This window comes from Gymnoscopelus microlampas (assembly GCF_963454915.1).
Source record: "Gymnoscopelus microlampas genome assembly, chromosome: 22".
In the NCBI taxonomy this organism is placed as follows: domain Eukaryota; kingdom Metazoa; phylum Chordata; class Actinopteri; order Myctophiformes; family Myctophidae; genus Gymnoscopelus; species Gymnoscopelus microlampas.
In genome coordinates this window covers 25294485-25321073 of record NC_139959.1, presented here as the reverse complement: position 1 = coordinate 25321073, position 26589 = coordinate 25294485, and the positions used below count along the sequence as shown (strand labels likewise).

Below are 26589 nucleotides of genomic sequence, written 5' to 3'. Positions count from 1 at the left end.
TTCCTTCAGCTCATAATGCTACCAAGTCCCCGCCTCCACCAAAAGGGGACCAGGAATGTTATTATTGTCGCACGCCGCAGGGCATGTTATTGAAAATTATTTGCACCAGCAGCAGTCTTCAGGTCAGCCACAGGGAATTGTGCTAATTACTTGAAACAGATCCTTGTTAAGTCTTTGATGTCAGTTCTGATTCTTGTTTTAACCACCCGATATACTTTGGTGTACGATGAATAGCAAAAGTTGCCAATCTACAAGCTCACAATGCACATCGTTTTCGACAATCCAGCCCATCACTGTCGTGTCGTCAGCATACTTGGTGATGACGTACAGTAGGAGCTGTGTGAGATTGTGCAGTCTTATGTGTACAGGGAGTATGGGAGAGGGCTCAGCATACAACCCTGAGGGGCACCTGTATTAAGGGTCAGGGGTCTGATGTGATGTTGCCCATTCTAACCTCTTAGTAGCAGCTTGTCAGTGAAGTCCAGTATCCAGCTGCACACGGTTGATTGCAGGCCTAGGTATCTGAGCTTTGTGTTGAATTTGGCAGGAACTATAGTGTTGGATGCTGAGCTGTTAGTCCACAACGGTGGTGTGAAGAGCCATTGCAATTACATGGCGGATCTGTTTTGAACAGTATGCAAATCGCCATGGGTCCAGCAAGGCAACGTAGCAAGGAACAGATGTAGTCTCAGCAACCTCTCAAAGCATTTACCGTCAACAGAAGGGAGGGCGACAGGTCTCCAGTGGTGCAGACATGATACCTTGGGAGTGCTTGGAGCACCGGCACAATGGTGGACATCTAGACTGTTTTGGTCTATGCGGGCATCGAGGCTGCGCCAGCCCATTGGATCAAAATTGAGACCAGCTGGACAGCCGATGGGATTTGATCCTCCCACTGCACAGAGTCCAGGAACAGTGTGGCATATAAGAACCCGTTTGAAAGCATCCAAACAGCAGATTAGATTCATTCATTACCAGCAACCTGACACGAGATGGAAATTTCTCTGCGTCTCGCATGTCACCCCCCGAAGATGGCAGGTTGTTAGAGTTGAGGCATCTGCTCATTGAGGAGTCATTATTTCTGTGTTGTGCAGATGGGGCCGGATCATGTGTGCGTGTGCAACTTCTTTGCTCTGTGGCGGTAAACCTTGTATCTCCAAACCTTTTATTTGAGTTTTCTTGTAAATGACTGCCCTACCTTGCAGTGGTGTAAAGTAACTACGTACATTTACTCAAGTACTGTACTTAAGTAAAATTTTGAGGTATTTGTACTTTACAGGAGCGTTTCCAATTGTCTGTACTTTTACTTCTACTCCACTACATCTCAGAGGCAAATATTGTACTTTTACTCCACTACAATGATTGAAAATTTGAGTTACTAGTTACTTTGTAGATTTTGATTATGATTACAAAATATACATACAGTAATCACTTCAGCCTTATATATATATTTCGGCCTTTTGAAAATAGCAGATCTACAAGCTAACAATGCGTCGCTTGTAGATCTGTTATTACTGCTATAAAAATAAATAATAATAAGTGAAAGTGAGATTGGTTAAGTGTGTCTGTGGGTTTTAAAAAGGAACAATGAAAAAAGTCTTAACAAAAGCTTGTGACTAAATAATAACTACATTGTATCCATCGGAACACAGGTTATTTATTATTTTTTAATTGTTATTTTCTGAAAAGTAACAGTTTTGGACATAGAAGGTTTCCACCCGACAGTGATGATGACTTATTGTGCCTGCATGTGCGCGTGCACATTGTGCCAAGAGCAAGAAAACCAAAGCCAAAGATAGAGAAAGAGGAGGGTGAGAAGACAGAAGTACTCAGATTATTTACTTTAAGTTACAAGAACAAGTCCATAATTTTACTTGAGTAAAAGTACAAAGGTATTGGCAACTTGGCATCACAATGTAAGTACCAAAACTAAAATCTATAAAGTAACTTGTAACTATCATTTTCAAGTAATTGTACTGGGGTAACACTGCACTGGAGAAGTATATAAAGTACAGAACAAAATGGAAATTCTCAAAGTAAATAAAAGTGCCTTAAAGTAAAGTACAGCACTTTAATGCACTTAGTAATTTTCCACCACTGCAGATAGCAGAAAGATTAGATTCAGTGTAAGAGGCAGAGAGATGAGGGACAGAGAGAGAGGGAGAAGCAGAGAAGAGGAAAGGAGGTAAACACAGGCCATGGACCATCTACCTGTCTGTTTACATTCGCGGAGGGTCTCCCGGTGGCGCCTGAAATCAACCCAAGAAGAAGAAGAATCGAGGGCAACTGTGTAGATGTTGCTTCCCTCTAAATCTGCCTCATACACTTTTGGAATACGGAAAAAAAACCTGCACAGACTAATTTTAGTGCTGAGTGCGATAATGTGCTTTCACAGATGAACGAGTACACTGAAGAGGCACTGGAAAGTTTCGGGGTGGGGGTACCTTGCTACGTGACTGTATAGGAACCAGACAACACGATTAATCTTGTTTAGTGGTTTAGATGAAAATAAAAGAGATGAGATACAGGGTTTTAGTACACAGACTCGAATCTTGTCTGCCGTACTGATACTGCTGCCTACTGCTGCTGCCTGTATGGGCTCAGTTTGCCGGGGAAATGTCTAAAACTATTACTTTTCATGATAGTAATCATGAAAAGTAATGGTAGAAACTAATAACATTATTATTAGTCAGACGATCTTGTTGACACTCGCATGACGGAGAAATCGCTTGGCCAGGTTCCGAGCTGACAGTGAAATGCAAATGATCCAATTAACTTGAACAATGACGGTCAGAAAGGGTGAGAGCGGTATATTTTGCCGCTAATTAACATCAGGGATAGTATGATGATGCCTAATTTCATATTTAGAAAACGTTTCAGATGGAGATGATTTGAACCGAATATTTAGGAAGCGTCATGGAGGGGGAACCTTCTGAGAGAACCTTCATGAGCAAAGATAATCAACTTTAAAATCTCAAAAATCTGACTGCTTAGACGCCCAAGTGTTAATACTTTTCATTGGAGAATATTTATAAAACCAGATTGCAGATGTACAAGCTCACAATACATGACACTATGACACGTTGTGAGCTTGTAGATCGGCAACCTTTGCTATGGTTTTGCAAAACACTGTCATACAACAAAGTATACAATAAGGCATTAACCACTCCTGTACCTGGCCACTCCTGTACTTTTTCCCCCCTCTGCATCAGATCTCTTCTCTGAAAATAGCGGATCTACAAGCTCACAGCTTGTAAGTTGTACACCTGGTATATTTGCTTGTACACTATACTAATATTTGCTATTTTCACAGAAGGTTTGTCTATTATGACAGTCCCAGAATAGGGACACTAGGGTTCATGTGGTTAATTAAAAGAATATGATACAAGGTTTCTGCCTGACAACCTTGGTATGCTCAATACAAAAAGTGAGCCAATGAGCGAAATGACAAAACCCTCCGTTTATTTACCCAGATAGTGAGATGCAATCATCGTAAATAAATAGGTCCCTCTGCTGATAATAATGCATGATGACAAATAATAAAAAGCAATTACAAATGAGGGGTACTGATGGATACCCTTGTAATTGGATGGTGTTTGCCGTCTAATATGTGATGTGACCAGCCAGTACACAGTTATCAACGTTATTATGAAGGAAAAAAAAAACAGGAGTGAACACAATATCATTAAAATTTAAATGAGCACATTCTAAATGATAATTTTATTTTCATTATCGTTTATGACAGCATTTCAACCTGCTGAGTACAGTGGTATGCACTGTAGCAGAATTGGTACAGTGCATGTGCACATGCACATGTTTGCCCTTTGCAGAATTGCCCGTTATTGAAAGTTGTTGAATATTTTTTTATACATTTAGAGAGGCCAATTTCTACCCCTATTTTTACCCTATCGTTCTCTTTTTTATGTCATTACGCCAAGCAGCCCTTCCCACACATTTCTGTGGTTTGCCACTGCTGTTTCACCCTACTGACTCACCTGCCAGTGAGGAGCCCCCACCGGAAGGACGTAGCTCCACCCTCCCGTTTAACAACCCCCACTGAAAGGCACCATCACAGCCCGTAGGCGTTACTAGTGCAGCGACAAAGATTGTCAAACTTGTTCAATTGTGCTTGATCTCTCAGCAACCCAGGTGCACCGCAGTACTTCACCCCTGCGACACGAGCGCTTATGATATACAACCAATTTTGTATATTTTATAATGGACCAACCCTTAGACCTCTATTTGTATTGTACCTTCCTTTTGTTTTCTTTTTTTTTGCAGTAATAACCTCCGCACCAATTCTGTCCACACAGGGAGACAAAATCTTGCAACTACCATGATGTTGCAACACAATATAAATAACAAAACATTATTGAGCGATACAATAGTCCTTTAAAATAGTAAAGAAATAGTCATTATTAGTATTATCATCATTATTATTATTATTATTACCCTTATTATTTTTATTATTATTTAGTCATATTATTCCTTCCCTGTCAGAACATCTCAACTCACTGATTTTAGGGGATAGACATAAATCACCAACACAAACAGATCATGGGCACTCACTTTTGGAGAAGCGGGGCGGGTTGTCGTTGACGTCGCTCAGGGTGATGTTGATGGTTGTCGTCCCCGCCAGCCCTCCCAGCTGACCCCCCATGTCCTTGGCCTGGATCAGCACCTGGTACTGCTCCTTGACCTCGCGGTCCATGTTGGGCAAGGCTGTCTTTATGACACCTGACCAAACAGCCGGAGAGATGAGGGGAAGCAGGTGACATATATATATATGAGAGAGAGAGAGAGAGAGAGAGAGAGAGAGAGAGAGAGAGAGAGAGAGAGAGAGATAAACAGAGAGATCGGGTGAGCATTAACACTCTTAACCACTTGTACATTAGCCAAAAATAAGTGATCCACAAGCTCGCAACTCGTCATGAGCTTGTAGATTGCCTATTTTTGGCAAGGAGATTTTGTGTGGGTGTGTGTGTGTGTGGGTGGGGGGGGGGATGTCCAAGTACAGAGCCCACCCAGGTCCAGTTATAACTAAGTCTAGAGGATTTAAGAAGATGTTTAGCAACATAAAATGACCAATTTGCCATCAGAGCCCAGTCAGAGATCGAGGGCCGCCTGCATCAAGGAGTCCTGACCGCTGCACTGCTGAGCCATGCAGAGGTCATCCTCAAACCCAGAGACGCTTGACATTCAGTAGAGGAGGCACCGTAATGATTCACTTGAGGATCAGAGGCCCCAGGATCAGACAGCGTTTGTACTGCAGATTAATAGCTAGGTCATTAGGAGGTTGCTCGGCTAAAAAAACTGTGGAGGGAGACAGCGGAGGCAGGGCCTGCAAGCCAGACCACCCCCACACATATTCACACACACACGCACTCCACTTGTTCCTCGTCCTCCAGACAGCGAGAAAATTGTGTTTGATCTGCCCCTGTGTGCAAATATACAAACCTGTTTTTTCATGGCAAGAATAACAATAATCTCTCTACCTATATCTATCCATCCGTCTATCCCTCCATCATTTATTCCAAGAACCTGTTCAGCCCCTGTTAGAGGGTCTGTTAGAGGTGCTTTAGGTCCTCTACTGGTTCTTCAGCTTAGTTTAGGCACCTTTAATGGTTATAGACAGGGGTGCATATAACTGGTGCGCTGGTGCGCAGGTGCACAGGTGCGCATGCGCACCCAAAATAAATAATGCGCAGCACATCGGACGACGCGAGGCGCTTTTGCGTACCAACAGCTGGGACAGGAATTTCCAAGCTTTTATTTTTTAGCAAAACTAAAAAATAAAAGCCTGGAGATCGAGGCTAGGAATTTACTTCCTGAAGCCACACTCACACAATCACGCAAAAGCACACGTCGGCCCCATGTACAGCCATTAGGCACAGGGGGAGGGGACGCATGCTGCACGTGATTGTGTGAGTGTTGCCTCGCGGCGTCTCGCATTGCCTCGCATCGCCTCACTGCGTGCACGCAGCCAGCAGCGGCTGTTAGAGGCACTCGTCACCGATGATGAACGCACCGTAATGGTGCAAAATATGCCGTGAACGTCCCAATCTGGCGGATAAAAGCAGCGCAGCACAGGGCACCAACCTTGGGGGCTTCTCCTAACGGCGTGAGAGAAAGAAAAAAAACGGCAAAATCGGCGGAATTTGGAAGCAGAGCGTCCTTTTTTTCTCGCGCAGCACCCACCCTGTTGACAAAACTGTCCGGTGGGCGCCGTGCTGAACCGTTATAGAGCACCATTTGACCAAAAAATTGTACTGTAGCAATACATCAAACAAAAACATCTATGGTAACACACTACAAACACAAATCTAATCATGTGGATGTCGAGATCCACATGATTGTGTAAACGCGTGGCTCCAATGCCTGATCAGAGCATTATTGACTTCCATTATAAGATTGTGACATTTTTCATAAAGTATAATTATGTGACAAGACAAATTAGGGGAGGTACCTCAGTGACCAACTGGAAGTGTGCACAAGAAATGTGGCACTGATGGTGCAGTCAGACAGACAGACAGACAGACCATCTTCTAGACGGCTCACCCTCTGGGGAGCTACGCCAGAGCACATCTCTGGTCGGAATTGGAAGTCCTCTCTTTCTCTTATGATTGCTTCCTTTGAAAACCTCTGTGAATGTCACCGCAGCTAAATTGCTGCTAGCCATGATATGCCAATTTAGCCACTGCCGCTGTGGTGGGTTTCTAGTTGCTGTAGTCTGAGAATGTGCCAGCAGTCTCCTAGCAGCAAATGCACAGAAGGTCACTGACTGGGGAGATGGCAACTCGCTGCCCGGACACACGCTAACACATGGAATGCTGGCTTATGAATACAAACTTCCAATAGAGAATCCAACCAGGCACGTGTCAAGTGCTCAAGTGCTTCATTCACATTCTGCCCTCTTCCTTTTCCCCACTTTTTTTTTTTTAACCCATTCAATCCGGGAACGCATTTCTGTCATTTTAGATTTCTTTTGGCGATTCAAAAATAGCAGACATACAAGCTCATAGCCGCGGTGCCACACCACAAGCTTGTAGATCTGCTATTTTTGAAAAATTGTGAACATTTGTGCAAATCTTTGAATATATATATTCTTTTAGCGAACATTTGTAAAATATTTTGCTCCAGGGACCCCCAGAAGCAAAGATTTGAGTTACAAATGTTCGCTTTAAAAATATATATATTCAAAGATTTGCACACATTTTCACGATTTTTCAAAATTAGCAGAGCTCAAGCTCATAGTATATCTGCTATTTTTGAATAGCCAAAGAAATCTAAAATGACAGAGATGCGTTCTCGGATTGAATGGGCTAATACCTGTTTTCGGGTCAACAGAGAAGTATGGCTGGCCGTGGAGGATGCTGTACACCACCCTGGCGCTGTTGCCGTATGTCGGGTCGTCCGCATCCGTAGCCGTCACTTGCGTCACGTATGTACCTGTATTTGGGGGTAGGGGGGAGGATAATGGGAGGCAAAAGGATTGTGTTTAGTGTCATGTCATGACTCGTTTCCTCAGCAGTCTGTATAGATGTGATAAAAGGGAATGAAAAAAAATCCTTGCATTTCCAATTCTCTGTGCATCACATCAATGCAGCATCGCCCTGTGCGAGCCCTTTTCAGATAATGGTTAGAGGCATGCAAAGTGGAAAGACTGTTATGTATGGCCGGTAATGGGGTGTAAGAGGACAATAATATTTAGCAGAATAGCTTTTGTACTTTCCTGGGGTATGTTTTGTATATAATTTATATTTGTAACATTATGTGGCTGTTGGTAGGAAAAATCAATCAAGGCCAAAAAAAATGCCGGCCAATTCATTAAGCAATGTTACCATTTAGAAAACAAAGAGCCATGGTGAGCATAGAAGCAAGATGGCAGCCTTCCAGCCCCCGCACAATAATAGGGACAGTAATTACTTGTTGTCCGTACGGTTCATCTCCCTTTAAACTAGCTGGCAATCCTGAATGCAACCGCTTTTTAATCCGCATCCTCACCATTGTATCAGAACTTTGACAAACAAACTTTAGATTTCGGGAAATTGACCAAAAGAACGGCAGTGTTCTGAGCCAGAATAACTGGGTTCATCATTGCGAAGAACCCATGAGAGCCCCCGTTTTGCAGTTGGCACTGCTAAGATGACGGCTGGGCAGGAACTCGAGTGTCCCAGAGCTCCCATAGTCAATCCAATTAAATACCTGACCTACTAGGCCAAAAAGCAAGCAAGCGAGCGAGCGAGCGAGAGAGAGAGATTGAGAGAGAGAGAGAGAGAGAGAGAGAAATAGAGAAAGAAGAGAGAGGGGTGGAGAAGGAGAGAAAGAAACAGAAAGATCGGGTGAGCATTTAACTCTCTTAACCACTTGAACCCTTGCATCCATATTCTGGGGGGCAAACATTAGCCAATTATAGGTGATCCGCAAGCTCCTGACTCGTCGTGAGCTTGTGGATCGCCTATTTTTGGCGAAGAGATTTGGTGTAGGAGGAGAAAATCAGTCCAAGTACAGAGCCAACTCAGAGAGCAGCTTAACCACTTGAAACTATAGAGTCCCTCCTCTGGACATTTAATAATAGGTGAACATTCAGCGTGGTTCTGTAGATTTGCGATTCTGGGTAAAGAGATATGGTGTAGCGGGGGGAAAAGGCAGGGACCCAGGATAGACCCCTGGTGGACTCCGGTAAACTAAGTATATAGGTTTTAAGGGGTAAAACTGCCCGGTTTCTAGCCTGCTGAGGGATAGCATTTAGATGGTCATTGCTGCATTGCAGTAATCTCCCAGTTGTTTGTAAAGAGCTAACATGGCTTTGTAGTCTGAGCAGATGGTGACTGTTGTTCTGAAACATTAGGTTTCAGAGATTAGAGTCTAAATCCTCCTTAACCAAGCCACACATGCACAATAAGGCAGACGGTAACAGCACAGACCTGCAATATGTGCAGTTGACACATACTTTGACATAATTAATCAAATGCATAATAATGGTAATCAATCAATTAATCAAATATTTGTTTAAGTTATGTCTCAAGCTTTGTGTAAAAGTATAATGCTATGGGTTATCAGTTTGACATAATTTATCAAATACGTTTTTTTTTTTTTAAATTACGAGTTATGTCTCAAGACAAGCTTTGTGTAAAATTAGTATTGCTATGGGTTATCAGCATTCAGTGTGTGAGATGCAAAGAAGGCAACTCTTTGGAGTCGGCCTGATTTCAATCCATTTCTCTGAGGAAGGCCCTTTCCGCTCCATTTCTCTCATTAATGTAATTAGCAGCGATTCCAAGTTTTTAAGCACACACTCCATCACGGCAACGAAGCACAATTTATTCTGCCCAAATAATGGGAGAGAGCATCATAATTCTAATATACACTCCATTTAACCTCCACTTCAAGAGAAATCGCTTCATTTGGGGTTTTTGTGTGTGTGCGTGCATTTAAGTGCACACGTGTGTGTGTGTGTGTGTGTGTGTGTGTGTGTGTGTGTGTGTGTGTGTGTGTGCGTGCGTGCGTGCGTGTGTGCGTGTGTGTGTGTGTGTGTGTGTGTGTGTGTGTGTGTGTGTGTGTGAGCGAGAGAGAATTGGAGAGCCCACGTACAGAGCCTGGCCTGTTTTGTTCCTGCCTCTCTGCCAGTAATACTCTGGAGAGGCCTGATTTGCAGTTCTCTTCTATGAGAGCTCTCATTGCCATTCAGATCAAGGGGGAGCCATACACCCAGTGAATTACCTTGATCTGCCCTCCCCTGGGGGCGGGGGCAGCATAAAGCCTGTGAAATATCGCCGCAGCACTCTGAGCATAACCGGCCTCTGTGAAAAGTGAAATCAAGCTGAGTGATGCCTGATTTACACTTGGTTGCGCACCGCGGTGCTACATCGAAAATATACGATCCACAAGCTCATGTTGCGAGCTTTTAGCTCGTCTGTTTTTGGTGTGCGAAACTGACGCGCAACTAAGTATAAATCGCCCTTAAGTGCAGCTGCTTTATATATCCTGTGTGATGCCAGTCCTTCTCTAGTCCTGTTATTATGTTTACGTGCTCCAGCTGGACATACTGTAGATTTCATTGGTGATAGCCATTGTCAGACTTATTGTTTGTAAGTTACAGGAGCGCTACTGGTATCCACCGATGCTCGTGGAAGGGAATACTGTTCAAAAAAGAGGAAAAAGCATACAGTATCAAAAAATCCAGGTCCAGGCACTCAAGGTGGGTTTTGTTAAATTTTATAAAATTTGGGCTACAGACATTAAAAAACACCAACACGTGTTGGCTTGCGCCTTCTTCAGGGTGTGATGAGACACAGATACATTTGATAAAGGCCTTTTACCTACAAAATTCACCTTGAGTGCCTGGACCTGGACCTTTTTATGCCTTATTGTTTGTTTGTTTGTTTGTTTGTTTAGTTCTGCATGGATGCTGAACTGCACTTTTGCACCCTTCCCAGGCTGCTAGAATGCTGCTATAGAATTACTGAGGAGCGGAATAAAAATAAATCGTACTCTTATGTATCTGTACACAAGGAGCAACAGTAAACACGGCCTTGAACCGTGAACCTTGCCAGACAGAAAAGCAGTCTTCTGAAGAAGGGAACGGAATATATTTGCAAAAGTTTTATTTCTCACTCAGCAAAAAGACATTGTATGGACACCTACAGTGACTGAATGTTGTTTAATTTATTTACTGCTAAATGGTTCTGCCATTTAGCAATAAATGGCAGAACCATGCACTATGCAACTTTCCTCTTCTACCCCGGATTTGAACCGTTTTTCCTGCACAAGTGCTGACATTTTTACCATTGAGCTAATAGAGCCTAGAGTGGGGAGGCAGACAAGACAAGATACTGTATAATATAAAAGACTGTATAAAGATGAATTAACACCTGACCTGGCCCTCTGCGTCTGTAGTGGCGCACATGGTTTGTAGGCCATCAGTATGGCCCCTACTGGCGCATACACAGTAACCTCACGTGCACTCACCTACAGGTGACATCTCCGGGACACTGGCAGTGTATGGCCCCTCCAGGAACTTGGGCTCATTGTCGTTGATATCCTGGACCTTGATGACGAACTCCGACTCGGGCTCCAGGGGCCTGTTGGTGTCTATGTCGACGGCCTGGGCGCGGAGCGTGTAGTAAGGCTTCTCCTCCCTGTCCAGGCTCCTTAAGGCATGGATGTCCCCCGTCGTCTGGTCGATGGTGAAGATAGAGCCGGCTCCGTCCCCTGACAGTGTGTACTTCACCGCATTGTCTCCGCCATCCATGTCAGTGTGCAGCTGCGAAGCGAGAGGCGAGAGGCGAGAAAATTCAACAAAACAAGCATTTCTACTTTCATTGAACACTACAGTAAAGGGGGACAGGTGCAATTGAGAGGAGTGTGAATTGGCTAATTGGCTGAGACACTGGGAAAAGACGGGTCAAGTCCACGCAATGACAGAGATAATGACTGGATGAATGCAATGGGGAAGATCTTTAATGAAGCACATTGCGAGGAGTGTCGAGCAGAAGCAGAAGGAGCATCAAAGAGCAGACTCTCGCCTCAGTGGAGACGTGCAAAAACCAAGTTAGTCATAAAGAAAAAATAAAATGATCAGATGTTTGAGAGCGTTTTGCAGATTAATGAGGCTAAATGTGTTCATAAATAATGTATTTTCCCTGTGCAATTACTGTTGCCGTGATAGCCGTTCGACATTGCAGTCTAAGTGCACCTCCAAAATCGTTGTATTATGAGATTGTCCCATGCTGTAACAAACCTCAGACCAACACATTCAGGCTTGAAAGGTTTTCCACAAGAATCACACTACAATTTCAGGCTGCTACGCAGCCTTCAGATTTAGATTTTCCTGAAAATCTACAGCTGATCAGAGCACTACATCAATGAGAAGCTTGGCCAATCAAATCACGTTTGTGACATTTTTCATAACATCTTGGTCATGGTTGTAAATCATGGTCATGAAGATTGACTCAACACGTCATGGACTTTATGTGACCAGCCTGTGATATCACTCATCTATGATGTCAGTCTATGATATATCTCTGAGTCAGAGGTGAGGGGGGGGGGGTTAGGCATCGGCTTCCCTGACTAGCCAACCCAACCCAACCCCTTCACAGATTGGCAGACCTTTCGCTACTCTAGTGAGGCTGCAGTTGTCGCACTACAGAAAATGTCTGTATGTATCTGTCTGTCTGTCTGTCTCCCATGTATGCCCGTGTATGTTCAACACAACTTTGATTGATTGATTGAATATTTTATTAGTAGTTTGCAAAAAAAAAAGCACAGGAAAGTACAGTTCAATACAAGGTCTGCTAAGAGGATTTTAAACCCAAGAAAGCCTATGGCTTGTTTCCATTGGGGTCATTTGTACTCAATTCATTGAAAATCGACGTCAGCAGTTTTTGCTGACATCAGGGATCCCTGTACCTCCATATTTGTTTGACTGCTCGTATGGTAGTCAGTACCGCACTGGGTACTCTGACAGGTACAACACGTACAGTACGTATAACGCATATTGACAAAACAGGTGGGGCATGCATTCCCCATCTGACATTCCTGACTTGCATCGTTCCCGAGTAGGTAGGTGCCCGTTTATAAATGGTGATTGTAATATCCAACGTTATTAGTGCTGTGGTAACGGGTACCGTATGGGGTACTATAACAACAGGTAACAACGGCTATTGCATAAGTGGGTGGGGTATGAATTCTCAACTTGCATCGTTCTCAACTTACGTCATTCCCAACTTAAGCATTCCCAGAGTAGGCCGGTGCCTGAAGGGTTAGTGAAATGATTAGCTACAGACAGCTACTAGCCGCTTGCGAAGCCAAAATGTGTCAGGTTGTCAGAACTTGGCATTGGCTCCAATGTGGATCTCAGCCTTTATGTGGCCACTGGCCAGCCTGTGGTGTCAATTATCTATGTCAGACATCTATGATATATCTATGATGTATGACTCAAAATTCGGGCAAGGTTTCAACCCAAACAGAGCCACTTTGACTTCCATAAAACTGGCCTACTGATCGGCCCAGTGGGTTGTGAGATGACTGAGGTTGTGTAGAAAGACAGACAGACAGACAGACAGACAGGCCGACCCTCTTCTCGACGGCTCAACTCTGAGGAGCCACGCCGTAGAAATAAATACACACTTCATCCGGCACAGAGGAAAGATCTGCTCTGACCTAGATCTAATGCACACTGCAGCTCATCCCCGTACGGCATCTAAAATGAACACTTCCCCGGCCTGTAGCGGTACACCTGTTGACATGACACACTATCTAAAACCCTTTCAGATATTCAAGGGAGGTAATGCAAGGCGATGCGATGGTCACCACATAGGGATTTAATCCCTCTTTAATTCTTTATTGAATTCATGAATATCATAGTGCAGAGAGGCATGAAACAGATTTAGGGGGTGCTGAGGTGTCATCTCACTATCTGCTTGAACTACCCATGGCACTCTGAGATGGATTCCTTTGTACTTCACTTCAGTGGGGAACTAAAATGAAATACATTCTTTTGCTCAAAAGAGACAAGAGGGCATACAATATACTAAGGAGTGTGCTGCACGTTTTAAGCAGGCACTCAACTCTAAGGACTGTAGCTGACCCCATGATTTAGCCTACTGTTCTATGACCATTCAGAGCAAATGCAATTGTCCAATTAGAACATTGGAGGTGCTAATATGTATTCAGTGGTTTGGAGGGCACTCCGAGGAGAGTAGGAAGAGGACAATTACATTTTCTTCCTACGAGCTGGAAAGTCTAAGGCGAAGTAAGTGAAACAGTAAAAATACAAAATGGAATGAATTATCCTATCCGTTCTAGGTCATCACTCATGTCCTCAAGTAACGACAATTCAGTACGACATGAATTGGAAAACGATATTTTTTAAATTGCATCACTTTGCACCACCACCACTAAAGTTTCTCCCATATTACCTGCTGCACTTTTGCCCGCAATCTGTTCTTTCTTGTTTCTCTATTCGCTATTAGCACCCACGGGTACACCGACCTGTCCGCCCCTAAGCTAAACACATATCCTCATACATTTTCATGTATATAAGAAGCACACTAGACTGGGGAAAACTGCATATTTGCACCTGCTGTATCTTTCTTTGACTATGTGCAGTAAATAAGTCAGCAACATTATTGTGCCATATAGCCTACCTTTACCTTTATCTTTTATGCACATTTTATTAACTATTTTATCAAATCTTATTCTTTATGTCACACTTTAACTGTGTCATAGGAACCTTGCCCAACATATTTTCACCCACTCCTTTATACTTTGTGAGAGAACTTGTGATGTGACTACAAGTTTTTTGTTTGGCCATACAGCCAATTACAGACATTTGGCGAACCCACCAGGCCATTGGAGGTAAACAACAGATGCTTCTGTCACTCACTGCTGTCAGGCTGTTTTGATTATGCAAATCAGATATGGTATGAAATGGCAGTTTAACTAGTCATGTCAAACTCGTTGTGCGATCTGTCACCTAAAATTTGTCATTGTACATAATTAGATTAATTCGAATACATTATTTAGCTTTTGTGTAATAGTTTTAGTTTGATATACAGTTGACATCCACCAAGTTGGACATTGTCCAACAATGTCATTGCTCTTTTAGTTGCACAAAATGAAAAGGCAGAAGACTTATTCATTTATCGAGCCAAGTGGCCATGTACTTAACTGGTCTTAGTGGAGTTATAGTTATGGGCTTGCTTGCTAGCCCTTTGCTTTGGAAGGAAAAGCTAGCTTGCATTCTGTGATTAAGATCATTATATTTTATAGTACTGCATTATTTTTGTTCTTGTATTAATGCCGTGTAGGAGCTCATTCAAAAACATTAAAGCTATTTGATTGAGCTTACACCCTGTAAAGCAAACACCCCCCAAAAGTCCCGAAACGGTCCCAAAAATGCCGCAAGGGCCCCCCAAAAAAGGCACACGCTGGGCACGCACACACCATTTCCTTGCTAGAACCCCACACCTTTGACGCCCCCTGGCTGGCTCTATATTGTATTCAGAGACCAGTGTGTTACTCAAGTTCACTTTGAAAAGAGACCTTTGTGTAGATTGTCACACTTTACATGGATCTAAAATCTGTAGTGTGAATATAGTTCTGAGAGCTCAGAGATATTACTTTAAAGGTTGCCACCCACACTGCTGGTGGAACATTTTGTTGAATGAATGACTTTGTTATCACAAAAGGAAATATAGTATGACACTGATATTATTGCACTCTAGGGGCTGGCAGAGCGGTGTCGTGCTTATATAGGCTGTGGTGTAGCAATACCACACTATAAAAATACTCTGTTACAAGTAAAAGGCCTGTATTAAAAATGCTACTTGAGTAAAAGTAAAAAAGTATTGGCATCAAAATATACTTAAAGTACCAAAAGTAAAAGTACTAAAATGTTTGAAAAAAGCAGATCTACAAGCTCACTATGTGTCGCATCACGACGTGTTGTGAGCTTATAGATCTGCTATTTTCAAATGGCCCAAAAAAAATAGGGCTAACAATAGGGCTTTAGTGGTTAATGTGCGTTATAATATAATAATTTATATCTGCACAGTAACTAGTAACTAAAGTTTTCAAATAATTGTAGTGCACTAAAAGTACAATATTTGCCTCTGAGATGTAGTGGAGTAGAAGTAAAAGTACTGAAAACTGGAAATACTCCAGTAAAGTAAAAGTACCTCAAAATTGTGCTTAAGTACATGTACTTCACACCACTGCAGCCTGACCCTAACCCATTCTTTATCTTGTCGTCATAATCATCATCATCATCATCTCCAATTCACCTTGAGAAAACATCTACATATAGTGATACGCATATCGCTATAGGACAATGCCTACACATCATCATTGATCAGCTAAGATGCTAACGCAAGCTTAGTTTTCTGTTCCTGTTGTTTCTACTCAATACTACTGCACAAGCTGCTCTGAGTAAAGCCTAATTAATCATCCGACGGTGTCGCACGCCGAAAACAGCACACCCACACGTGTTGCATCCGCATGGCGTATATAAGCTTCGAGGTTGGCTATTTCCGATGCACTACACAGTATGAATTGGGCTTTCCCCTGCTTAAGCTGCCTGCTATGATATGTGCACGCACTCGAAGTATGACTGACAAGTGGTACAATCAGTGGATGAGCGTGGACCGATTGAATCAGACTTTGATAGGCAGGCTACACTGGAGGACTGATTCATTGAATCAGACTTTGAACAACAGACAAGCTCACTGAACACGATCGAACGAACTGTTCACTCGAACGCCCTTGTTAGAATGAACTTCAACATTTACTGGTAGACTGCTGGCCACTTTCTCGGTGAATTTATTGTATTCCATTTTTTTTCCTGCTGGAAGTTATTCTAGGTCAGGAAACTGAGTTATATTGGAGGAAATCAAGTTTCTACTTTTGCAAAAGTCTTCTTGATGTATTGATGCAAATAGCGATATTCATTTGAAAAACTATAGACCCCTTAACAGACGACGTCACACTGATAAGAACCAGTATTCGTGCTACCAGTATGCGCGCAATGAAACCCATTATGTCAGGTCTCGCTACGACGCGCCTCACTAGCCAACACACAAGAGGGGGTTGGGGTGTGCTGAAACCAGCGTACCCCGAAACAACAGGTTGGGAATTGATTGCGTGAAACAATCACCTGTGCGTCCAGTCTCAATGTTAGTAAACAATTAATTGGTCTATAAGAACGCAAAACAATGTGCATTAATTTATGTTGATTTACAGTAGTTGAAGGACGACTTCACCCATTTTCAACCTATCTTCATATAATTGGTCCTCACTAATGCTCATGATAAAATGGTACCATTTTCTTCTAGTCGGTCTGTTTCTCAAAGGAGGGCTGTGGACAGTTCAAAAACCGTCTACCAGTGACATCATCGATGAGGAAACCAAGCTAATAGAAACTGCAGGCTTTGCATTCCTGGAAAGTTGCAATGCAATAATAGAAGCCATTGTTCTCGCGTTAATACAAATCTAAATAATAAACTTGAAATATTGTTGGAAAAAAACATCCTGCCTATTGATGATGTCACTGGTAGACGGTTTCTGGACTGTCCACAGCCCTCCTACGAGACACAGACCAAGTAGAAAAAAATTGTACCATTTTATCATGAGTATTAGTGAGGACCAACCTACATTATATGAAGATAGGTTGAAAATGGGTGAAGTCGTCCTTTAAGATTAGATCTATGCACCTGCGCTCTCCAACACCTTATTATACATATATCGGCAGATTAAAAAAAACAATGCACATTGCAAATGTACAAATGAGTTCTCACCACACAGGAATAAGATCCAAACTAGAGAATATAAAACAACCTGTCAAGACAGAGGCTTCTTCTGAGTGTGGGTGGGGATGGCAGATATATCCTGTGTGCATCGAAGCACAAGTGGATTGTCACACTCAGACAGCTGGCCGTTCAATGCCACGCCATACAAGATAACAAAGAAGAAGATTGAAAATGAACAAAGACAAGAAAAAAAAAAGAAATATATATCAAAAGTTACAAAAACTACATTCAGAGGTTAAAAACACAACCTCTGGAATCAGGCTTTTTAACTGCTGTAGCGGAAAAAGAGTTTAAGTTCAAGGACCTCTGTAGTAGTACAGAGGACACTTACACTAAACAAAAAAAATGCAATCATAGTTCTAACAAGTGGAACATAAGCCGATTTCGGAAAGGCAATGTCCTAGAGCAACACAATGAACCCCTATAGAAACCCCTTCTGGGCTGCCAAAAGTACTCTGAAGTCTGAACCCTCTGGTAAAATGTCTGTTTTTCTCAGACGTGTATGTCAAGAAACACTTTCATAATTACATTACATAACAAAGTCAAATCTCAAATATTGATATATACTGTATATTGATCGGCCGGGGTTTTTTCTTTACTCAACTCCGGGGCGGACGAGACCTCGCGCTACCGGACCCGGTTGTTTAGCTAGCACCCTAGCTCACGTTTCGACCCGATTCTTTTGCTGCCACTTTTGTTTGTAGCCATTGGCCGCTAGCAGAGCGCTCATTTGTTACCGCTCGTTCCGTCCGCCCCGCGCTGAAAAAAATAGCTTATTTTCTATATTCTACTCATTTACATTGAAATCGCTTTCAGTTCCAAATATAATGCTTTAACTGTTGTTATTGGCCACGTTTATGTACCTACTTGCCATACATTCATTAAAAATGATTATGGCCGTCATTTTCATCAGAAGTCCGATAAATTTTAATCAGTCCGTACACTGTGACCAGCAGTTTAAGATCCTAGCGTGAACTCTGACACACACACACACACACACACACACACACACACACACACACACACACACACACACACACACACACACACACACACACACACACACACACACACACACACACACACACACACACACACACACACACACACACACACACACACAGCTGTCGACTATATGAGTCAACAGCAGTAGCACTGTCCAGTTTGAGGATCTCTGAATTACATGGTGATACAGCTACTGTGTGAACATATTTACAGGACATGTTTGACAGTCCCACATTGATTGACAGTTTAGCAACAGCCTGCCGTTTGTTCAACACAGCTGCTACCGTTTACCAGAAGTACCCTGGAGAGACACCTGCAAGTCTATTCAAAAATAACACAATTAAAGATGAAATAGAAGCATAAATGCAAATAAAAGGGAGGGGGAAAAATAATACTGTAGGCACACAGACTCATTAATTAGAAGCAAAGGTTGGCTGGTACTAATTATAAATTCCATTACTGCAACAATGGTAATCAATTATATAAAGAGATTCATTAATGAGAGAAGGCAGACGTTTTGTCTCTTTTTAAACTGTGCCACGCACCCCATTGGGCCCAACAGAACACAGGCAGAACTGGTTTTATTCTTTATAGGAGAGAAAAAGCATCTCTGATTAAACAAATGCCTTGCGGCACTTGTTTCCAAGTTATAACATGAATCAACAGACATATAGTATGGCTATGTGTGTGCAGAATTCAGATGGTGGTATTACTGATAACATTATGTAAATCCAAGAAAAGCGAGAGAAAGTGACTCAAGAGAGAAAGCCAGATAAGAGTGTGATATGAGTGTATGTACTTTAGTTAAACAGAGAAAAAGCCGATTTGCAAACTATGCTTGGCAGAGGCAGACTCTTGCTTTGCATAGTGTTTCTCTCCTTGTATCATCTGCTATTTTTCAATAATCAATGGATTGTTCAGTTTGGCCAAGAGTAGAAAACTAATGACGCCATGACTTCCATGTGGATCTGGGACATAGAGCACCGAAGTCCTGACGTCACTGCCAGTAGAGGGCGCTGTTCCGCTGGTTTGTGGCTTTATTGTTTGTGTTGATATCCTCATTGGGGAATCTTAGATCGCCTCATATAAGAACTGTGTTCGAAAATTAAACACCCGGCGATTTTACTCATATGGATATGAAGCATCGACTGAAGGTGGAAATGTACACATTTACCCAAAGAGTAACACAATATAAACACTAGAAACGAGTCAAACGACCCAAAGACTACATTTCCCATGAACACGGCTGCTGTAGGGACAGTGATTTCAGACCCGGAAGTAGTAGCTCTTAAGAATTAATTCCATTTTCACCAGAAACAGGCTGTATCAAATATGAATGAATATCATAAACGATGCAGAGCCACCCCCCTGACAGAATCGCCGGGGTGGTGTGTTTATGTTTGGAACACAGTTCTTATATGACGTGATCTAAGATTCCCCAATGGCGATATCAACACAAAAAATAAAGCCACGAACCAGTGGAACAGCGCCCTCTAGTGGCAGTGACGTCAGACTTCGGTGCTCTATTATGGCCAGCCTGTGACGTCAGTTATCTATGACGTATAAACCGATATTTGGGCAAGATTCCAGCCTGATCAGATCACCAGTGATGTCCATAAGAAAATTAAAGTTAAATACAAATAAAACAAAATGTGTGAAAACAAATGTGTGGAGTCACTTCCTTGACCAACTGGCAACGTGCACAAGCAATATTGCACTGATTAGTCCAGCGGTTTGCGAGACTAGCCCAAACAGACAGACCCATTTCTAGATGCTTGGCTCCAGTAGCCATGCCATGAAAATACAAAACATATTCTGGAGCATTTTCTATTGAAAATGTTAACTTTTTGCTAGTAGGCTATTATCTATGGCAAATATAATTTTTTATTCCCACAAAATACATAAATGTGCCGCATATCAACAGTAAACAGTTTTGCTAGTAGCCCTGTCTTATTATTCTCGCACACACACACACACACACACACACACACACACACACACACACACACACACACACACACACACACACACACACACACACACACACACACACACACACACACACACACACACACACACACACACACACACACACACACACACACACACACACACACACACACACGTTCCCCTGATGGATATATTCTGCAGCTGCATACACATATTATTATTTTCTGTTTGTTTAGTTTTTAAGCTGATGATGATCTGATGTCAGTTTTGTTTTGCTAGTAGAATGTACAAATGCTACAACACACATGCACCGCCTTCAGCACTGACACTATGCAAAACTCTTGCACAGGTACAGCCAGAACTAGGTAAGCCTCGCCTTGTTTTGACAATACAGGAGAGGAGCAATTAGAATGTTCCTCCGTTCAAGGCACCAGTTGATACAGCAGCTATAAAAAGACAGACTGGCAGAGTGCAGCAATACCGTCACAATTCACACCTAGAGTACTATAAATGTTACTTTGCTCAACAATGCTCAACGACAAGCTAAAGCTTTTTAACATTTTAGGTATTTACTGTAGCTGATATTAGAACGGAGCAGATGGCATATCAGCTCACTTTTTTGCCTGGCTAAATTCTGTGATCAATACAATTTGTGGTTGTGGGGATCAGACTTTCAGTTACAGTACAGCAGCAAGTGGGCCGCCAAATAATTGGCAAAACATAAAATAAGGAAACATTATATGAAAAAGGCATGGTGTTTTTTCTTTAAACCTTGAAAAATCAGTTTTCAGTGTGATATCGATTACGGGAACGTAAAGTATAATATGTTTGTTCCATTGATCCAAGCCTGAACACATGCAGTCGATTGATTGGTCATTAAAATAAGCATGCTCTGGAAACGCACACGACCCACCCAAACCGGCCACTTAACACAGCAGCTGAATGGCTGCTGTGTTAAGTGTACCTTCTAGAGTCTAGAATTTGCACATACTTATTATCCCATTCAAACCGGGAACGCATCTGTGTACCCACTTAAGACAGTATTTTATACTTTGGCAATTTTATTTTTTTAGATTGTGAACATTACTGCAAATCTTTGAATATACGGTACATATTTTTTAAAGCAAACATTTTTGACTCAAATCTTTGCTTCTGGGGGTCCAAGGAACAAAATATTTTCAGATGGGGGGGCGGGGGTGGGGGGGTTGGTGGCATAATACATATCATTTTGGAGGTCCTTGACATGAAAAGTTTTAAAAACCACTGATATAGAAACATTAGAAGGTATTTGTAGAATACAAATGTTCGCTTGAAAAACAAGAAATCTTAAAAATGACAGATGCCCGGTCTTAATGGGTTAAAACCAAGGTCCTTGTCTAGTCCAGGAGAATTCAGTGCATCACTGTGGTTACCAACAGGCAGGTCCATATTCATTGTCTGTTCTTAAGTGCAAAATGTATTTTCTTGAGAGCAGCTATTCAATGCTGGGTGGTTCAATTCGCAGTAACAAGAAAAACAGTTTTGTTAATGTGTTTGTCGTACAGAGACACACGCCCAGTGAAAATACCACCTCTCTGTTTCATCTTAGCATTAATATGTATCTACGCGGGGTTTGCATTTTAAAAGGCAAACCTTGTTGTGAACCAATGTTCACCTCAAAGGGATCTAGAGATTGAGGATAAGTGGAGTAAAGTGAACGAACAGAATTAGATTGACAGAGGTTGTGAAGTACCTTGGCTTAGAACACTGTTTATCAACGCTTGGTCCGAGGCCCAACAGGGGTCCAAATGGACCCTTACGGGTCTGTAACTCAGAGAACAAATGGAACCTTTTGTTGGTAAATCTTTTGAACCCTTATCTACAATGTAAAAGTCTCAGTGTCATTTTAACTCTAACTCTGTAATAGGGGTGCACAGTGGTGTAAAGTAACTAAGTACATTTACTCAAGCACTGTACTAAAGTCAAATGTAGAGGTATTTTTACTTTCTTCCGTACTTCCAATACTAAAATTATTTGACAGCTTTAGTACAGTTTTGCAGATTTAGATTATTATCACAAATCATGCATTAACCACTTCGGCCCTATGTATTTCGGCCATTTGAAAATAGCCGATCTACAAGCTCACAATGCATCGCCATGCGACACATCGTGAGCTTGTAGAGCTGCAATGTTCTACAGATTGTATACATTTTTAACTTGGGACATTCTGCACCATGAGTACTTTTACTTTTGGTACTTTAAGTACATGTTGTTGCCAATACTTTTGTACTTTTACTCTTACTCTTACATTTGGAACACTGGAATTTTACTTGTAACAGAGTATCTCCACAATGCAGTATTGATACTTTTACTTAAGTAAAACGTGTGAGTACTTCTTCCATCACTGGTGGTGCAGACCAGTTCTGGATTAGCGCTTATCCGACTGACTTCACTCTCCACACTGCACTGCTCCCTTGGGACGTCAGCACTCGGCAAATGCGATTCGTTGTTGGACTGTTCACGAGATGTGTGGAGGAAAGGCATGTGCGCGCACACACACACACACACACACACACACACACACACACACACACACACACACACACACACACACACACACACACACACACACACACACACACAAGATTTGTGGAATTTATAGATAAGATGTATCCACCATACATGAAATGAGTTCACCATACATGAAATGAGTGACTAACACACTTTCTTGCAGCCCTGTGCCTCCATGTTCCATGGCAATCATGGCTCTCATGCCTGACCAGCAAGTCAACAGCTCCAAGCCGAGTTGTATGACATCTCACAAGGCCCCCCTCTGAAGGTTTTCAAAGAAGTGGGCATCCCCGGGGTCATTGACTGTCAATTGCCACTTGACAGTCGCCCCATGAAAAGCCGTTCCTCAAACTCTTGGGTTGTTACATGAATCGGGTCTATCACATTAAGTATGCACCTTAATGTGATAGGCTACCACCACACCCAATTTTGGCCAGTCAGCATGAATAGTTGATCAGTTCAGATCAGTTCTTCCTTGGCCCACACCCAAACTTTCTACAAAGTCGTGATCAAATCCATTCATGACCTTTACACGCACGCACGCACGCACGCACGCACGCGCACACGCACACACCCCTCATTTTTATCCTGCAGACAGACAAACAGGCAGGGATGAAAACATTTACCTTCTTGGCGGAGGAAATATATCCTTTTGCACTTCTGTGCGGTAGGCTAGTTCAAAAGATTTAGCCCCTTTCTGTAGGAATTGCGGCTCTCTGCCCCTCATTGGCTATGCAGTCGACCTTGTATATTGATTAATTTGAGTGATTAAAGTGGCGAATGCAGCCAATCTCTGTAGAAAACGCAATAATTGGATCCTTGAAACCAGGATTATCTCAGTTTCATGTTGGGAATGCATATTGTTGCTGTTGGGCATACCTTGTATATCGATATTTCAACTTTTTATGTTTTTTTCCATAAATTAATGCCCTACTGCATTGTACCAGAGTGTAGTGCAGAAATAGCAAAAGTAGCCAATCTACAAGCACGTGATGCATCACAAAGCGGTGTGAGCTTGTAGATCGGCTATTTTTGCAATTGCAAAATATTGAAAGTGAAAGTGGTGAAGTCTGTGTGTTTTATATTGTACCAATGAAAAGTATTGGCAAGAGCTTGAGACTAAAAAATAACTACATTGGATCCATTGAAACACACTATCGTAAATACTAATTGCCCAGAGGGTGGGTCGACTGTGGACGTCCCAAACTTGACCTCCGGACTTGCGTGGCGCAAAGTTGCTCCAATCCGCACCAAACATGGCACAAACATTGTTCAGGGGACTACCATCAGAATAACCACACCAGGGACCACAGGTGCACCATTTCTCCATTTCACATTAAACTTGGCACACACACTGTTCAGGAGTCTATCATGGGAATAGTCACACCAGGGGCCACAGCTGCAGACAGTTACTTCAGAACCATGGACAGCAGCCACAGTTACTTCAGGGCCATGGACAGCAGCTACAGTTACTTCAGGACCATGGACAACAGCTACAGTTACTTCAGGACCATGGACAGCAGCTACAGTTACTTCAGGGCCATGGACAGCAGCTACAGTTACTTCAGGGCCATGGACAGCAGCTACAGTTACTTTAGGACCATGGACAGCAGCTGCAGTTACTTCAGGGCCATGGACAGCAGATATCTCTGCTATGTTCAGGGTCTGTCTCTCTCTCAGAGAGAGGTTGGGTCAACAAACGTACCATCCAGACTTGCAAGGTGCACTGTTCCTCCAATCTGCACCAAACTTGGCCCAAACATTGTTCAGGGGACTGCCATCAGAGTAGCCACACCAAGGACCACGTGTGGCCCCCAGGGGCCACAGGCACGCTGTTGTTTCAATATGCATCAAACTTGGCACAAACACTGTTCAGGGGTCTGCCGTAACAATGGTCACATCAGGGGCCATGAGTGTCCCCCGAATGCCACCATTGCTCCAATCTGCACCAAACGTGCCACAAACACTGTTCAGGGGTTGGCCATGAGAAAGGGGCCACATCAGGGGCCAAAGGCACACTGGTGCTCCAATCCGCACCAAACTTGGCACTAACACTGTTCAGGGGTCTGCCATGAAAATAGTTAGATGAAAAAATGCAATTTGAACACATATGGGGCGCTACGCTCCTGCAAGAGAACGTCCAACCGTGTTGCCCATATATGGTCATGCGCATATATGGGGCCGACTGACTTCAAACTCAGGCCGTACTGTAGTTTCACAGACAAACTTATTATTTTTCTGTGCAGCAGAAAAATAAATCACTCATCATGCCTTTATTCAAAACTGGGAAAAACGTTTAAAAAGGTTGAAACTTGCATAACGTTTTGAATCTCTTTAATGTATGTGGGGGGGGTCTCCTGGAGGCGGGGCTGCTTGAAGTCCAGTCCAATCGCATGTTGTAGTTCCGACAAGTGACTGGACATTTCAGAGAATCCGTTTCACACTTGCTAAACTATCTATCTCAGCTGCTGAAACACTGCCAATAATCATGTGACGCACAAGCTTGTAACGGTGTGAGCAAATCTCTGAAAAGTTGATGAATTCAGCTTAGAAAAAAATATTCTGGGGTAATTCATGTACACTCTACAACGTTTCAAAATAAGTATTCACACTTTCAAACACAACTTTCAACATTTCAAAACTTTGTTCTCTACAACAAAACTATAGTTTCAACTTTTGAAACTTGTCAGTGCCTTGATGATATGTATTTGTGGTGGTCTGTGCCAATGCGTCAACGACACTCCAAAATAGAACCATGATCTAAAAAAAAAGAGGCGTTGGCAGGTTTTGACACGCCAACCTGACGCCTCCAGGTGGGCTACAGATGTTGAAAACAACAGGTGCGTTTTATAATGCATACGTCACTTTCAGTATGTCAAGGTCTTCACAGTGAGGTGCTTAAAAATGCTTAAAAAAGACAAACGTGCTCAGTCACCCATCTCCTGACACACACACACACACACACACACACACACACACACACACACACACACACACACACACACACACACACACACACACACACACACACACACACACACACACACACACACACACACACACACACACACACACACACCAACATCACGTGGATTTGCAATGCATCAAATAAACAACACAAATAAAATGCATTACCAGGGATATAGTAGTCGTCCCTGTTGGCTGGCTCTGAATTCAATTTCGTGCTATCCACTGTTTATGTAAGATATCTGAGATCAGATCAATGAACACATAATCTGACCTGGGTAAATACAAGGGTGGCAGCATTCTAACGGTGAGGTTCACGGCGAGCAAGCTGAGCCAAAATGATCATCTGTCCCCATCCCACCAGGTCTCCCACCTCATTCACCAGCTCTCCCTCCCCTACCACTCTGCTGCTGCTGTTCAGCTTGTGCATATTAAAGGTGCTTTATGTCAGTATAGTTCTCAAACTTCATGCCAAGGACCGCAAAAATGATATACTGTATATTTGACCGCAGAAGATTTGAGTAAAAAATAAATACAAATTATTCAAAATCTTCCAAACATTTACGAAATGGTGGCTATTCAAAAATTGGCACATAGCTCAGCTCTATATTCTAATAGTAAGCATTGCTATAGAGTGTTTGTTCAGTAACAGGGTTCTCCCTGCCTCTCCAGTTCTTTATTAAACAGTAAATACATGTTCAAGTCGGTATACCAATTTCATCCAATCAAGAGAGAGAACTCATACAGGATACCAGATAAACAATTGAAATTGGAAGCAATGGAAAAAAAGGGAGGGAAAAAGGACAAT

At 42.6% G+C, this 26589-nt stretch overlaps 1 protein-coding gene across 1 annotated transcript in view; it reads right to left on the bottom strand.

The window, feature by feature from the left end:
• Positions 1–26589, bottom strand: part of LOC311038570 (cadherin-12-like) — a gene marked incomplete at both ends in the record, with an annotated part of 117561 nt that overhangs the window by 78939 nt on the left and 12033 nt on the right. The window contains 3 exons of the mRNA XM_084048143.1: positions 4570–4737; positions 7330–7449; positions 10972–11266. Of these exons, the coding sequence (XP_083904269.1) occupies positions 4570–4737; positions 7330–7449; positions 10972–11266 (583 nt within the window). The remainder of the gene's footprint in view (positions 1–4569; positions 4738–7329; positions 7450–10971; positions 11267–26589) is intronic.